At 52.4% G+C, this 15,970-nt stretch overlaps 2 protein-coding genes across 3 annotated transcripts; one reads left to right on the top strand and one right to left on the bottom strand.

The window, feature by feature from the left end:
• Positions 1-38: 38 nt before the first annotated feature.
• IFT46 (intraflagellar transport 46) lies at positions 39-4,986 on the bottom strand. 2 transcript variants are annotated; one of them, XM_061593324.1, is made up of 12 exons: positions 4,359-4,986; positions 4,152-4,248; positions 3,969-4,045; positions 3,661-3,797; positions 2,420-2,494; positions 2,238-2,331; positions 1,490-1,618; positions 1,260-1,381; positions 1,039-1,105; positions 839-899; positions 657-742; positions 39-413 (listed from the first exon to the last, which is right to left on the bottom strand). In XM_061593324.1, the coding sequence occupies exons 1-12, from the start codon at positions 4,725-4,727 to the stop codon at positions 318-320; spliced, it is 1,410 nt and encodes a 469-aa protein (XP_061449308.1). In that variant the 5' UTR covers positions 4,728-4,986; the 3' UTR covers positions 39-317. The 2 variants fall into 2 exon arrangements, with proteins under 2 accessions (XP_061449308.1, XP_061449309.1); XM_061593325.1 differs by having other exon boundaries at positions 1,260-1,378.
• ARCN1 (archain 1) lies at positions 4,381-13,190 on the top strand. The gene is made up of 10 exons (XM_061593323.1): positions 4,381-4,728; positions 5,973-6,236; positions 6,606-6,785; positions 6,898-7,103; positions 7,500-7,664; positions 8,154-8,319; positions 9,302-9,449; positions 9,621-9,729; positions 9,815-10,019; positions 12,073-13,190. The coding sequence occupies exons 1-10, from the start codon at positions 4,726-4,728 to the stop codon at positions 12,160-12,162; spliced, it is 1,536 nt and encodes a 511-aa protein (XP_061449307.1). The 5' UTR covers positions 4,381-4,725; the 3' UTR covers positions 12,163-13,190.
• The last annotated feature ends 2,780 nt before the right edge of the window (positions 13,191-15,970 follow it).

Here is a 15,970-nt window from a genome sequence, read left to right as displayed (position 1 = left end):
TAAGAGCCAAATAAGATGAAAACAGCCACAGTACTCTTAAACTGTTCCAAGTCCATCCGCAGTCACACTGCAAACAAAACTTTACTGAAGCAAATCTTTCACAGAAGCTGCACAAAGAAAAATATATTGAAAACCTGCTAGGACATCAGCCTTTGAGCTAGATCCCTGCTGTGTTGTGCTGCACAGGGCCAACGGGAGCTTTGCCTCAGAGGAAACCTGGAAGCCTGAGTAGCATTTGACCCAAACAAGATCTCAGGGCCTGCAACTTTCAGGCTGGCAATTCTCTAGAACAGCTCCTTCCAGGGCAGGCGGCTGCCTCAGGTAAGGCTCAGGATGTCCATCTCTTCAGCCTGCGAGGGGGCATTGGAGGGAGGGCTGGTAGCTTTCTTGCCCTCGGCGAGAGCCTTGAAATGCTGCAGGGAAGAGTGGGGGAGGGGGAGAGCATGCCCTCGCTTTAGGCTGCTGGAGGGCCAAGGCCTCCAGCTCAGGTTGCCCAAAGTGCAAATGGCTGGCAAGCAATCACTTCCGCTGGGGGGGAGGGGAGGTTCAGGTGGAGCCTCCTGCTTGGAGTGCGTGGATGCAGTCCCTCCACCAGCAGAAAGCACCCCCTCCCACCCCTCCATGGTCAGAGCGTCTGCCCCTTGCCCCTCTCCTACCTGTGAATTTTTGAATTCAGAGTAGAGGGAGAAGAAGGTGTGCAGGGACTGGATGTGGCCCTTGTAGACAGGAATGTCCAGAATAGCTGAGGAAAAGAACCCGACCCCCAAATAGGAGCAATTTAGTGTGGCTCCGACAAGTCAAGGCTTGGCATAGATGAGCACAGCAGAAGGGCACTCACCACATATCATGTCCGTGTATTCAGCCAAGCTGCAGTTGATGTCTGCAGTAGGAAGGCTCACCTGAAGAGCAGAGAGGGAACCATTGGCTCAGTACTGGTCTCTTCTTCTCTAGGAAGCTCTTTTAAGGCCCACAATCTCCCCCTTCATCAAAGGCCCCATGGAAAGAAGAAGGGGGGGAGAGACTTGGCAGACAGTGTACCTTTCCCAGCAGATCTTCAAACTCCGGGGACCATTCCTGCATCAGCGTGTCTATGTCCGGCATGGGCCTGCAAGGAAGAGGCGCCAGATGGCAGTTTGAGATGACCACAGCTCTGCACAGAGGGTGCTTCTGCGGGAAGGATTTCTCCCCCACCCCCAGGACAGAGCAGCTCAATGCTGGCAGGCCTGGCCCTTTCCATCATGCTCCCTATAGAGGCCCACCTGGCATAGTGGACTGTGGCTGGCGGCTTGCAGCGATGGAGCTCACTGATGCTCTCGATCCAGCTGTCAATGGCTTTGGGATTCTTCTCGGCATTCTCCAGGCTTTTCACTTTTATTTGCTGCTACAAACACAGACTACTGTGGTAGCAGCAGCTGCTGGTGACAGCCAACAGCCATCCCATTACCAACACTGGCCAGCCTCCCTCCCTCCCTCCCTCCCACTCACTTACAGCCACGTTGTGCTGCTTTGAGTTTTCTGTTAGCCAGAGGGACAGCACAGTAGGGTCTGACTGCTTGGTCGACGGCTCATCCAGCACCAACAAACCAAGGTTATCTGGCTTCCCATCAGAGCGTGGAACCTTTGGGAAATAAGCCAAGGTGCCCTTCAGGGAGCAGCTGCCATTCTTTCACACCCCCACACCCAGGGCAGGACTCTCCTCAAGAGTTTCTTCTGGGACAGGACAGGCACCACTGACCCACAGAACACGGCCCTGCCTGCTGCAAAAGCCAAGGAGCTGGAAGAACTTAAGGAAGAGCCCTGCTGCTGCACAAGACAAAAGGGGACCCGTCGAGTTCAGCACCCTCTTCTCACAGCACCCATGAGCAGGACCTGAATGCAACAACTCTCCCCACTTGCCCAGGAGGGTTCTTGGCTCTGGTGACTGCGGGGACAGAGGCAAAATCTGCCACACCGCCCTAGAGCGGCAACAAGCGCTGCCATCGGGGAGAGCCCTGAGTGGCTAGAGCCATACGACAATGGAACCAAAGACCTAGGGAGGAAGTGGGCGCTCCGACACTGGAGGCATTCAAGAGGCAGCTGGATGGCCATCGGGCGGGAATGCTTTGATTTGGATTTCTGCATTGAGCAGGGGGTTGGACTGGATGGCCTTATAAGCCCCTTCCAACTCGACTATTCTATGATTCTACGAACTCCCAGCCAGGGCTGCATGTAGGGAAGTGCTACAGTGAATGCCATACCTTCAAGAAGGCATCAATGTCCCCAACAGCAGGAATGAAGTCTGGAATGAACGGCTTCAGCTTGTGCTCCAGGTCAATCATTTGCGAAGAATACCTGAGGAACAGGCACAGAGCAGGAGCTGGGAAAGAGGCCCGCCATCGGCCCACCCTAAAGCCAAGTCCCCCCCCCCGTCTCCACTCACCTCCGGATGTACTGGAAAAGTTCCTTGATCTCCAGGGAGACCGGCAGGTAGTCATAATCTGCTGAGTTATACGCCCTGGAGAAAGAAGCAGAGGGCGGTTGGGCAGGAGATACGCTCAGAGGCAGGACAAGGGAGGTCCTGGCTCCAAGGAGATTCTCAGAGTGGAAACCAGCTCTCGCTCTCCTCCTCCTCAAGCAAGGCTGGCACTGCTGGAGGCCAAAGGAGAACTTCCCTCCCTGAAGCAAACAGCATCTTCCTCAAGCCTCAACAGGGGGGGGGAAAGGTGACTGTCCCCCCTTACGTACCTGCTACAACCTCGTTGTTCCACACTGACAAACTGATGCTATCTAAAACTGCAGATAACACCTAAAGGTTAAACACAACAAGTGCACTTCACAGAACAAGTAGTTCATGCCTGAGAGGGCTGCCAAAGATGGCAAAACAGGCTGAGGGTTACATCCATGGAAGTCTTACCGTAAACAGACCCACTGAAATCCCTGCACTTAAGCTGCTCGTGTCCTTTGATTGTAATGGGTCTACTCCAAGTAGAACTAGCATTTGATACAACCCTGACTGTCCAGCTAAGATGCTATATCTGAGCATACCTGATTGGCTTTGATATTTAGCTATCTTCTACAAGACTACTATATTATGACATGGATTGGCAACCTGTGGCCTTCCAGAGGCTGCTGGACTCCATCTCCCATCAGCCCCCGCCAGCACGGACAATGGTGAGGCATGGCAGGAGCTGTAGTCCAGCAACCTCTGGAGGGCCACAGTTCCCCACCCTTGCCTTATGGGCTCCTCTCCTGGCTGCCCAAATGACAGTGTCTGGGGGGCTTTGGAGGCCCACAAGGCTTCTCTGGGAAGGTCTGACTTTGGCTCCTGACAGAGCTGTCTTTGCTATCCAGACACAGGAGTCTTCTTGACTTTCCACTGGCCCGTGCAGGGAGGGGGGGAATGGAAGAGGCTGATGGGCAAGGAAGGCTCCAGGTCAGGCCTCTTTCTGCTCAAAGCCAGGCAGCCCACTGAAGTCAAGGGCTCGGGGACGTCTTCCAGGCAGACGCCCTTCACATCCTCAGGAAGCCAACCCGCCAACTCCTGCCAATGTGTTGGCACCCGAAGACGTGCCTGCCTAGCCTCCTTCCTTCCCCGGGGTGCCCAGCACCCAGGTGCCTCACGGCTGAAGGGAACCCCCTTTCCTTCCCGCAAGCAGGAGGCACCCCCTGCCCGGCCAATACCCCTCCAGAGGAGCCCCGTGCTCGTCGTCATCATCGTCGTCGTCGTCAGAGTCTGTCTCCGAAGAGTCCTCGTCCTCATCCTCCACCTCGTTGCCGCTGAACCGCCGCTGGGAGGCCAGCTGGGTGGCCTTTTTGTCCTGGGGGGGGGAAGCAAAGAGGGGGGGAGAGCACTTGGTGACAACCTGGCCCCCGGGCGGCCCCCGGAAGCCCCGCGACCACCACCCTCTATTCGCTCGCTGCTGCTGCTGGCAGTGGCTACCCCACCTTCTCCCCTGCTAGCCACGGGGGCGGCGGGGGGTCTGGGCTACCTTCAGGATCTCCTCGTCGTCCTCCTCGCTGCTGTTCTCGGCCAGGCTCTTATGCTGGGCGCGCGGCGGGCGCGGGCCTGAGAGAGGGGAAGAGCCTCATCAGGCGGGGCGAGCTTGCGGCGGGGGCGCCCCAGGGGTCCCTCGGCGCCCCACCGAGGCTCCCTCCCCGCCTGCCTGCCGCACCTGGCTGCGGGGGGCTGGGCGCGTAGATGCTGGCCACGTCCTCCGTCTCGTTGACGTCCAGGCTCTCGTCATACGGCTGGTTCTCCAGGATCCGGGTCTGCCGGGGCAGAGAAGCGGTCAGAGGCCGGCCGCCCCGCCCCCCCTGCTAATCCGGATTCGCCGCTCCGGAGTGCGCCTCCCTCGCTTGGAGCCCCTCCCCCTCCTCACCTGCAGCCCGACTTCGGGCGGCGGCGGCGGCGCTCCGGCCATACCCGCAGGCAGTCGGGCGGGCGAGGGAGGCCTTGGCGGCTCCGTCTCCCGGGAAACGGACGGCGAGGAGCGGACGAGGCAGGCGGGCCTCTCTGGCTGGGGGAAGCGAGGGCGCAGCGCCGCCTGCCGGCTGTGGCGGGGAGGGCGAGGGGCGGGGCACCGTGCCCTCTGCGTGCGTGACGCCGCCACTTCCGCCTGGGAGACGTGGCTCGGAGCTGCCATCTTGTGTGGCTGGCAGACGGGCAGGCGGGCGGGCGGAGCCGAGAGACCCTCAGGCCAGGCCGGGAGGGACGCGGACGAGGGAGGAGACGCCGCCGCCGCCGCCATGGTGAGTGCCGGGCCTCCGGGGTCCCCCGCGTCGCATGGGGCTGCCGTCGCCCCCTCCCCGCAGCGGGGCCTGTCCTGTCCTCCCGCCGCCCTCTTCCCTCCGGCCGCCCTTGCGAGCGGGCGGAGGCCGGGCGGCCGTGGGTGCTCCGGGTGTGGGGAGCGCGCGGGCGAAGCGCTTCCTGGGCGGCCCCGGCCGGAGCGGGGCCCTTCCGCAGCCCCAAGGCGGAGCGCCGCCCGGGACACCGACCGCCTCTGATGCTCACGGGCCGCTGCCTGCGCCACCCGGAGGCCTCCCTCCATGAGCTGAGGCTGCTGGCGGAGAGGCCGCGTCGTCGGAGGTCTGGGGGATGTCCGGGTGCACCTGCGGGGGCTGGCTGTGCAGTTCCCCCGAGGCGGAGGTAGCAGGTGCCGCCGCGCTGGCTCGTGAAGGGGCCCTGCAATTTGCGGGCACCGAGATCTGCCGGCAGCAGTTTTATCAGTGACCCCTTCCGATGCCCTAAAAGAGTGGGCTTCTCTCCGGAGGAAAAAGGGGGCTCCCTGGAGGAGGGAGAAGAATTGGAGAAGCTGCCAGGGAGGCCTTGTGTTAAAATCGTTTGCACAGCCCCGTGCAAATCTAGTAGAGCGAACATTTGTTCGCATACCACTTTGGTGTAAAGTAGCGCAAAGTAAATCAGTTAAGAATATGCCAGAAGTAGTTGAAATTTGGAGCTTCTGATGCTTGGCTAGCGCAGCGCATTTTGCTTTGGGTGTTATAAGTAATCTTGTACAGCTTGTTAAACTCGCTTATGCTTATTTTAATTGTTAATTCTTTTGGAGGAATAAATCACAAAACATTAGTAATCTCTGCTGCTTACTTTTTGCCGCAGTACTTGCTTGATAGCTGATTTGGACAGGCTGAGTGACAGTGGCCTGCCTGAGGCTGCCTAATGGCCAGTGGCTAAAATGTGGCTGTTCAGCACCAGAGGATTGCTGGAGGCCTCCTTGAGTTATAAGAAGAAAATCGCTGTGAGATGGAGGTGCCCCACACAGACCTTTGCTCCTTGTTCGTAAGGCAGGGAAGGAAAGCGAGATAAGACCATCGATGGCTACTGGGCAAGGCTGATGGCTGTAAACTATCTCCATTTCTGCATATCAGTTGCCAGGAATTACCAGGTCCCATGGGCATCTGGCTGGCCACTGATCCAGCTGAAGTGCTCTTACCTGTTTATGCTTTTATGCAGCTGATAAAAGCCCTTGTCTCTCTAGGTGCTCTTGGCAGCTGCCGTCTGCACGAAAGCCGGGAAGGCGATTGTCTCGCGCCAGTTTGTAGAGATGACACGGACTCGCATTGAGGGGCTGTTGGCAGCCTTCCCTAAGCTCATGAATACAGGGAAGCAGCACACGTTTGTGGAGACTGAGAGCGTGCGCTACGTCTACCAGCCCATGGAGAAGCTGTACATGGTCCTGATCACCACCAAAAACAGCAACATCCTGGAGGACCTTGAAACTCTCCGGCTCTTCTCTAGAGTGGTGAGGATCCTGGGCGAAGCTGGCTTGCTTGCTAAATGCCCAGGAGTGGGGGTGGGGGTGGGGGGAGGCAGGACAAAGCCAAGGACCTTTCGATAGCCACAGCCTGCTCCCGCTCTTTTCGTTGGTTTCTTTGATGTGCCTCAGTCGTTGATATGGAATTGAGGGCCGAAGGGGTGATCCACCGGATGCTGTTGGAAGAGGTGTGGGGAGGAGGTAGTTAGTCAGGATAATTTTTTGCCCTTGAAACAGACCTCCTGACCAGTGGACCAGCTGAAGGTGTAGAGGTTTTGGCTAGGAAGCCGCAGGGAGCAGTTCTTATCCACAATTTGCACACCTTCTCAGGATGCCTTTTTCCCTTACTCCATCTAGATACCAGAATACTGCAGAGCTCTGGAGGAGAACGAGATCTCTGAACACTGCTTTGATCTGATATTTGCCTTCGATGAGATTGTTGCCCTTGGGTACCGGGAAAACGTCAACCTGGCCCAGATCCGCACCTTTACGGAGATGGACTCCCATGAGGAGAAGGTCTTCAGAGCTGTCCGTGAGGTAGGCGAAGACTCTGGTCTCCAAGTCTGTACCTGTGGAATGTATTTGGTTCCGGCCATCAATTCCTCACTGTGCTTGTGTGTCCACCTCTTTCTCTCTCATGTATGTTTAGACGCAGGAGCGTGAGGCCAAGGCAGAGATGCGCCGGAAAGCCAAGGAGCTGCAGCAGGCCCGCAGGGATGCTGAGCGCCGGGGCACCAAAGCTCCGGGCTTTGGTGGTTTTGGGAGCTCAGCTATGTCGGGAGGCAGCACAGCTGCCATGATCACCGAAACCATCATTGAGACAGAGAAACCAAAAGTGACTCCAGCACCTACCAGGTATAAAAGCTGTTTCCCTCTGCTGGGTGAAGGGTGAGCAAGAAGCGGGTGCAGGTTGTGGACCTCCACATGTCTCCCTGAGCTCTTATTGCTGTGAGTAGCCACCTTCAAAAGCAGGAGTTGTGGGTCTTAACCAGGATTCTCATTGGGCTTCTTGGATTAATCTTGCGGTGCTTCCCAACTGAATGATCTACTTGCTCTCTGGAGGGCATCCAGATGCGATCTCCACACTGAGCATATGGTCATTGTGCATTTCATTCCTTAATGGGCTTTAGAGCGTGAGGATAAGGCTATAGCAGCAGCAGCAGCGCCACAAACGCCTTCTCAGCCCCCCTTTGGTTTTTGCTACGGAAAAAGGACTGTCACAAAATGGCTGCATCTTATTTTCTCTGGTAGGCCGTCTGGTTCAAATAAGGCACTCAAGCTTGGTGCAAAAGGGAAGGAAGTAGACAATTTCGTAGACAAGCTAAAGTCTGAAGGAGAACATATAGTCACATCTTCTGTTGGCAAACGGTCCTCAGAAGCAGCTGCTGTTCTTGCTCCACCCATTAACATGGAGAGGTAAGTGTTTGTGCTGTGTAAGGAGAGGAGAGGGTGAAGCTTCCTGGCAGCTGGAGCTGGGATTCAGGGTGGCTTCTGCCCTCCTGACATCATCCCACCCAATCCTGGGGATTGTCAGCATTCCTGGGCTTTCCAGCAGGTGTGCTCTGTAGGCATCTGTGATTGTCCCTGTGAGGAATTAGAGGTACCTTGTTGGGAGTTGAATCCTGCACTCAAAAGCAGCCGCTGCAGTCACTGCCCTGAGCAGCACAAATTGAAGGGACAGTGAGGTTGGGGAGAGGAACGAGCTGAGGGGTGTGTCATGGGAAGTGCACACAGGTAATCTAGCCTAGAACTGTACGAGCATAACCCTTAGAAGGGCTGTTCCAAGGGGAGCCAAACCTCCATCCTGTTTTGGCCTGGAGACTTTTTAACCTCAGGCAGTGACATGGCCAAAGGGAAAGGGACGCAGGGCCACGAGTGTTGTAACCCAGGTTCTCTCCTCTCCAGTGTGCACATGAAAATAGAGGAGAAGATCTCACTGACCTGCGGCAGAGATGGGGGGCTGCAGAACATGGAGCTGCATGGCATGATCATGCTGCGGATCTTGGATGAAAAGTTTGCCCGGATCCGCATCCACGTTGAGAATGAGGACAAGAAGGGAGTGCAGCTCCAGGTGTGTCCAGCTGGCCTTGTTGCTGCTGTCTGTGCGGGTGAAAAGGAGTGGCCAGCAGCAGCTGCTTTCCACTGCACATGGCAGCTGACACAAGTTGGGGGTATTAATTGAGCTGTGGGTTTGGGGTAGGCGTCCTTGGCTAGAGGTCTGTTGCACTTCGATCTGGGGTTAGTGGTCCTCCCAGAACTGGGTTGGCAGAAAAACTAATTGCGGGGGTGAAGCCAGCAGGGGCTAAAGGAGCTTCCAGTTCGGAAGAAATCATCCCTCAGGGATACAGACAGAGGTGAAAACACGTGCAATGGTCTGAACGGAGAAGAGACAAAAGGAGGCACTGAGAGCGAAGGAGCACATTGTTGGCAACGAAGGCCAGCAAAAAACTGTATTTAAATACCATTGCGGTAGGGAGGCAGTTGAACCTTTGGACAGCAAGGGAGTCAGAGGTGCGCTGGAGAAGAAAAAGGAGATAGCAAACCATGGGAAAGAAGGGTTCGCATCTCTCTTCACGTGGAAGACGCAGGGTGGATCTCTCTGCCTGAACTAACTATTGCAGGATGGGAGTATGAGGAACTGAGGCCAGTAGCGGTGACAAGAGAGACAAAGTTTTAGGCCTTCTGTTGTGAAAGGCCACGGCTCTGGGCTTCACCATTCTTGCCTCATCTTGTCCTCTAGGCGAGGAGCTCCCAGTCGCTCTGCCCTGGGCATGGGCATTCTCCTAGATTTGGTGTGGCAGGGTGAAGGAGAAAGTCTTGGCATCCTGCAGGGTAGCCCTGTTTGGAAAAACACGAGAGGACCCACTATCTGGTTTGGAAGCGGTTTTCCATCTCCTCTCTGTTGACTGGCTTGCCTGTCCCAGCCGGGTATGGCAAGGGACAGGAGAGCTGATGAGCCAAAAGCAAATTGTCAGTCCAGAATTTAGGGCAGGGAGTGTTTGACTTTTGGGGTCAACAGCTGAATCTACTCTCAATTTTTAATTTTCCTTCAGACTCACCCCAATGTTGACAAGAAGCTTTTTACAGCAGAGTCCCTGATTGGCCTGAAGAACCCAGATAAGTCTTTCCCCACAAACAGCGATGTGGGAGTGCTGAAATGGCGGCTGCAGACGACAGAGGAGTCTCTCATTCCACTAACAAGTAAGTGTGATGGGGGGGAAGGGACAGATGGACCAAGGCAGGAATATAACACGCTATTCCTAGAGGTGGCAGAGCAAGGGGGGGGGCTCCCTTGCTTGGCCATTCGCAGACCTTCCTCCCACATCTTTCTGGTACAAGATCTTGCAATGAGTGGGGTGTTTTTTCTCTTAGTTAACTGCTGGCCATCAGAGAGCGGGGGTGGCTGCGATGTCAACATTGAGTATGAGCTGCAAGAGGAGAACCTGGAGTTAAATGATGTGGTGATCGCCATCCCCTTGCCGTGAGTAGTTGTCACACCTCTCGGGCCCCAATCCACCCACCAGCTCAAATGTCAACCCTGATGTAACTCATTGCTGTTACTTTAGGTCTGGTGTGGGTGCTCCTGTGATTGGGGAGATTGATGGCGAGTATCGCCATGACAGCCGGAGGAACATCCTGGAGTGGTGCCTGCCTGTGATTGATGCCAAAAACAAGAGTGGCAGCCTGGAGTTCAGCATCACTGGGCAGCCCAATGACTTCTTCCCTGTGCATGTTTCCTTTGTATCCAAGAAGAACTACTGCCACATCCAGGTGAGTCTTGGGGTGCCTTGAATGGATGCAGTGGCCTCTTCCTCTTTGTTGCCCAAAGGGAGCAGCCCCATTCCACAAAAAAAGGAAACTCTCCTCAGTTTACAAACAGGTCTGCAGTCTGCTCATCTAGCAAGTGTGGTGAGCAACAAGCTTTCCTACCCATCTTTGAAGATGCAGAGATGTCTTCACAGCTCCACGGGGGGGGGGAGCTGCCTCACAGCCATGTGGCTAAGGCACCCAGACCAACTGGCAAGCCATATCCTTCCCACCCACATGTACACACATGTCCAGAGCAGGAAAGTTGGGGGATTTCTGCATGCAAAGCAGGTGACTGACTTTGAGCTGTGCCTCTTCTTGGCGCCATTGCTCTCTTCAGCTGAGGCCTTCTGTGTGTGAGTGCACATTGGTGTAGGAAGATTGTCCTTGTCTTTTCACAGTCTAATCCTTGTTTTTTCAAACTGCCATGCTACATTTGCTGGGAATAAAACCTTGGACTCTTTCCTTTGGGTGTAAACAAGGCTGGATTAAAGTGGTTGGGCCCCCCGGTTAGGTTTCCCAAAAGGGCACCCCTCTCCCAGAAAGGAATGCATGTGTTGAAAAAAAAAAGTAATGTTTATTTTGTTGGATGTATTTGAGCACTGCAACATAAGCATACTCATTTCTGAATGGTCTGCAGTTCTGAAAGACCACGAATAAAACAGCAATAATAAGACAACGTTAGATCACACACTAGAAAAGGTCAGGGAAAAAAAAATGTTGTAAGTAGATGCCCAAAAATTAAAACTGTGGGTATGTAACATCAGGTGAAATGATGATGCCCCCTACGGGAGAAGGTCCCATTCAAGTTAAATTCACCGTTTACAGATCAAGATAAAAGTAGATTACAGTTTGACGGTTGTTAGAGAGACGGGGCTGCTGCGTCTCACAGCACAGAGCAAGCAGCAGAAAAAGGTTCTTGGCCTCAAACCCTGCTTATGGGCTTTCTGATGTATCTAGTTGCCATTGTGGGAACCACACATGGTAGACCAGCTGGACCTTAGGATTCATTCAGTCTAGTTGCTGATATATTTAGAGAGACTACCCCACACACTCACATTTTTTTTAAAAAAAATTGTTTCTGGTTTGAGTTTTTTTACTACCCTGTGAACATGCCCAAGCAAGCTCTACTGTTCTGAAGCAGCAATATTTTTATTTAGTACACTGTTCTGACACAAAAAAGCAAAGCGTTGTTTGCTCCGCTCTTCAGCCAAAAAAGGCTTCCAGAGTGGCTTACAAAGGTCAGTAATAAGACAAATCATAATCAGTAATAAAACCTTAGATGTTTTAAAAATCAGGCATCTCTTTTCCACACATTTCTCATCATTGTCACTTTGCACAGATGTCAAACACGAACCTTAATATCCAAAGTCTAACCATGTCCAGGTTAGACTTAGCTAGGCTCTTAACTTTGTTCACACAGAATGCTATAAATCACTTCCTATCCCCAAATTTCCAAACTTCATCCTCATTTATTAGATTGCTTTTTTGGGGGGCAGGAGGGAGATATCCACAACATTTAAGATAAATAAGACGGTACTATATTAATTCCAAATGTACATAGTTTTCTCCAAGCAGACTGACTGCTGCTGCTGCTGCTGGGCCAGGGCAAACTGCAAAGACAGACTCGGAAACAGAAACTAAAGGGAAGGGTGAAGCAGCTGCCCTTTAGGACCCAGGGATTGACTTGTCAGTCACAGCTCTGACTTCACTCATTAACTAAAAACGTTGAAAAGGTGGGAAAAACAAGGCTGCCTCATTTGTGTGCACATTTTGCTATGCTGATTTGCTTACTTTTTTTTATTAATGAAAGTGCAGAATCTGGGCCCTCTTGCAGGCAAGGGTCTGGTGCAATTGGAGCAGTTGCACCACTGATAATCCAGCCTTGGGCGTGGAGTGGAGGGACAAGTGTATCCTGGAATTTTGTCCCATCTGGCCTATACCACAGAAGCCGTTTAGCCCAGTGCCTGCAGCAGACTGTTTCATCCCAGCTGACCTTGCGGCTTTCTCTCTGCAGGTTACCAAAGTGACCCAGGTAGATGGGAACAGTCCCGTGAAATTTTCCACAGAGACCACCTTCCTTGTGGACAAGTATGAGATTCTGTAGCCCTTGCTCCAGGGAAGTGACAAGCAAGACTTCAAGGCTGTGCTCTCTTGGAAGGTGGCCGCAGCCCTTTCCATGTCAGGCGACACTGACATGTTCGTTTGCCCACCGATATTCCCAAGGTCACAGCCAATCAGGCAGGGAGAGGCCACTTGCTTCTCTGGCTCAGCTGGCCTCCCCACTCTGTAGGCTCTCTCCTCCTGTGCTTTAATTCACAGTGACTTCCCCTCACCCCTTTCCCCCAGGACACCCCTTTTTGTTGCTGGCCACTTACTCTGATGGGAGTGGAGTAGCTGTTGCACCCAGCATCAGTCAGGGGAGAACAGCATGGCTCCTAACAAGCTCTAACCTGGCAGAAAGCAGAGGTCAGCCCCTGTCACTCCCTGCCCCTTACCTGTACCAAGGGCTGGCACTTCCTTCCCTGATGCCATGGAGCCCCTGCCAATCCTGACCTGGGAGAGGAGGGTGTGGAGGGAACCTTTGGCCACTGCTCCTGACTCGGTCCAGTTCTGGACTCTTGCCTGAAGACCAGTCGCTCTCTCTGATCAAGCTGCTACCCATCTGGAGGAGGAGGAAGCAGTGTCTCTGGCCTTTCTTGCCTGGGAACCCTTTGAAATGGCCATCAATAGGGAGGAGTGGCAGGCACTGACTTCCCCAGTGGCTTTTGGCACGTGCCAGTTTGTGCCCACCTGTTAGAGAAGTCACCAGCTTCTCCCATGTTGCCTCATTGCTGATGTGACCCTTTTCAAAATGTCCTTGGGGTTGGGTGGGCTAGGCCTGTACCGTAGGAAGTAGCTATGAATCTTACTGATCCAGCAGTGTTGAAGAGTTGTCCGTCTGATTTTTAAAATGGAGTTAAGTATAGTTCCACCAAAGGAGGCTTTTTTTCTTAAATGACATGGAGGGGGGGAGAAGTGATATTTAAATAAGATTTTGTAACCCTGTAAAATAATGAGTTAGGGCCTATAACACATTCCAGTGTACACACAGAATCCCTGCTCCTGAATCCAATAAAGAGTATTCTGAAAGGAGATGCGTGAAGCTATTTAGCTGCCTAGAATGGGATGGGCTTTGAACCTGGAGCTGATACTATAAGAATGGTAACAGGTGACAAAACAAAAATAAGTGCTCAATTCCTACTCAATTTTCTCCCAGAAGAGGGTCTATGACCTTCCTGGCAAACGTGAAGTACAAGTGGAAGGAACAGGATTGAAGCTTGAGATTGATAGACATACCTAACCACTTTGAACGGTTCAGAACTCCAGGGCCCAATGAACTGCATCCTGCTATATTGAAGGAATTAGCTGAAGAACTCTCAGAACCACTGTCTATTGTCTTTGTGAAATTGTGGTGGATGGGTGAAGTGCTGGATGACTGGAGGAGGGCTAATGTTGTCCCTATCTTCAAAAAGGGCAAAAAGGAACGTGGGAACTAAGACCTGTCAGCCTGACATCGATCCCTGGGGAAATTCTGGAGCACATGATAAAGCAGTCTGTAAGCACTTTGAAGACAATGCAGTGATTACTAGAAGCCAACATGGATTTATCAAGAACAAATCCTGCCAGACTAATCTTATATTTTGATCGGGTAACCTTCCTTGTAGACTGTGGGAATGCTGTGGACATAATATATCTGGACTTCAGCAAAGCTTTTGACAAAGTGCCCCATGATACTCTGATTAGCAAGCTAGCTAAATGTGGGCCGGATGGAACAACTAGGTGGATCCACTGTTGGCTACAGAATCATCCTTGGAGAATGCTTATCAATGGTTCCTTCTCAACGTGGGGGGAGGTAACAAGCGGGGTACTGCAGGGCTCGGTCCTGGGCCCAGCGCTCTTTAACATTTTTATTAATGACTTGGTTGAGGAGCTGTTGGGAATGCTTATCAAATTTGCAGATGACACAAAATTGGGAGAGGGAGCTTAATACCCTGAAAGACAGAAACATATTGATAAGCTAGAACATCGGCCTGAAAACAAATGAAACTTTCCAGGGAAAGTAAAAAGCTCTACACCCAGGAAAAAGAAACCAAATGCACAGATAAGATTGGGAATACTTGGCCCAGCAATACTACACGCGAGAAGGATCTTGGAATTGTTGATCACAAGCTGAATATGAGCAAACAGTGTGATGTGGCTGGAAGAAAGGCAAATGCTATTTTAGGCTGCGTTAACAGAAGCATAATTTCCAAATCACATGAAGCATTGGTTCCCCTCTATTCAGCACTGGTTAGTGAGTACTTTTAAGAAGGTGCAAACAAACGAACAGGTTCTGAGGAGGGCAACATAATCGGGACTGGAAACAGCCCTATGAGAAGAGACTAAAAAAACGCATGTTTAGCCTTGAGAAGACTGAGGGGCGATGCGAGAGCACCCTACAAGTACTTGAAAGGTTGCCACACAGATGCAGGCGGGTTCTCGATCAACCCAGTGCAAGACATGGAATAACGAGCTCAAGTTACAGGAAGCTAGATTTCAGCTAAACATCAGGAAAAATTTCCAAACGGCAGTATAACAATGGAACCAATGACCTATGGTGGTGGTGGGCTCTCCGACACTGGAGGCATTCAAGAGGCAGCTGGACTGCCACCTATTGGGCATGCTTTAACTTGGATTCCTGCATTGAGCAGGAGGTTGGATTTGATGGCCTTATAGGCCCCTTCCAACTCTTCTATGGTCCAAGGGAGTGTAAACAGCTGGCCTAGAGCAGACTCTGAAGTGGCTATTGCTGGGTTGCTGTTGACAGCTCAGTTTGGGAGATGGGGCATCAGTTCAAGGTTTGAGTAATAGTGTTTTTTTTAACTGTGTGTGTGTGTATCGATACACACACTCTGACCGACCTCTACTTCAACTATGATGTTTTTGGTATGTCAGTCATGTTGCTGAACTGCAGTTGCCATCAGCCCTAGCAAAGCACAGCCAGTGGCCAGGGATGATTGGAGTTGTAGTTCAGCAACATCTTTAGGGCAAAGGTTCCCTGTACCTGCTCTATAACACCATCAATTCACAAGCAGCAAATATACAGGCTATGGGATCTGCCAGACCCCAAGGCCAAGTGACTTCACTGTCCTTACAGAAAACACAGGAGGGAGTCCTTGATACAAAATTCAGTGTCTTGAGATCTTTAATCTTCCTAGCCCCAGTTGCAAAATTCAGCTTGAAATAAAATCTGAAGCTCTGCAACAGGAAACTTTGCATATATCAGTATCGATCACAGAGCACTATCCAGGTATTAATTTTATTATATCCCACCCTTCCAGCAGGAGCCCAGGGTGGCCAACAAAAGCACTAAAAACACTAAAACATAAAAAGAGTTTAAAATACACTAAAACAAAACATCTTTAAAAACTTTTTTATGTTATGCTAATAGGCAGCCAGTGCAATTCTTTCAGCAGCGGGGTCACATGTTGGTGACACTCTGCCCCAGTAAGGAGTTGCGCTGCCACATTTTGCACCAGCTGTAGATTCAGGACCATTCTCAAGGGCAGCCCCACATAAAGCCCATTACAGTAATCCAGGTTACCAATGCGTGGATAACAGTGATCAGTTTATCCCAGTCCAGAAACGGCTGAAGTTGGTAAAAGGCACCCTTAGCCACTGAGGTCACCTGGGCTTCTAGTGAGAAAGATGGATCCAGGAGCACCCCCAGACTATGGACCTGCTCTTTCAGAGGGAGAATGACCCCATCCAAAGCAGGCAACTGACCAATTATCTGAACTTGGGAACTCCCAACCCACAGCGCCTCCATCTTGCTAGGATTCAGACTCTGTTTACTGGCCCTCATGCAGCCCACCACTGAGTCCAGGCAGCGG

This window comes from Rhineura floridana, chromosome 12 (genome assembly GCF_030035675.1).
Source record: "Rhineura floridana isolate rRhiFlo1 chromosome 12, rRhiFlo1.hap2, whole genome shotgun sequence".
Classification (NCBI taxonomy): Eukaryota; Metazoa; Chordata; class Lepidosauria; order Squamata; family Rhineuridae; genus Rhineura; species Rhineura floridana.
Note: the sequence above shows the minus strand (reverse complement) of the source record. Positions and strands in the feature narration are given on the sequence as shown.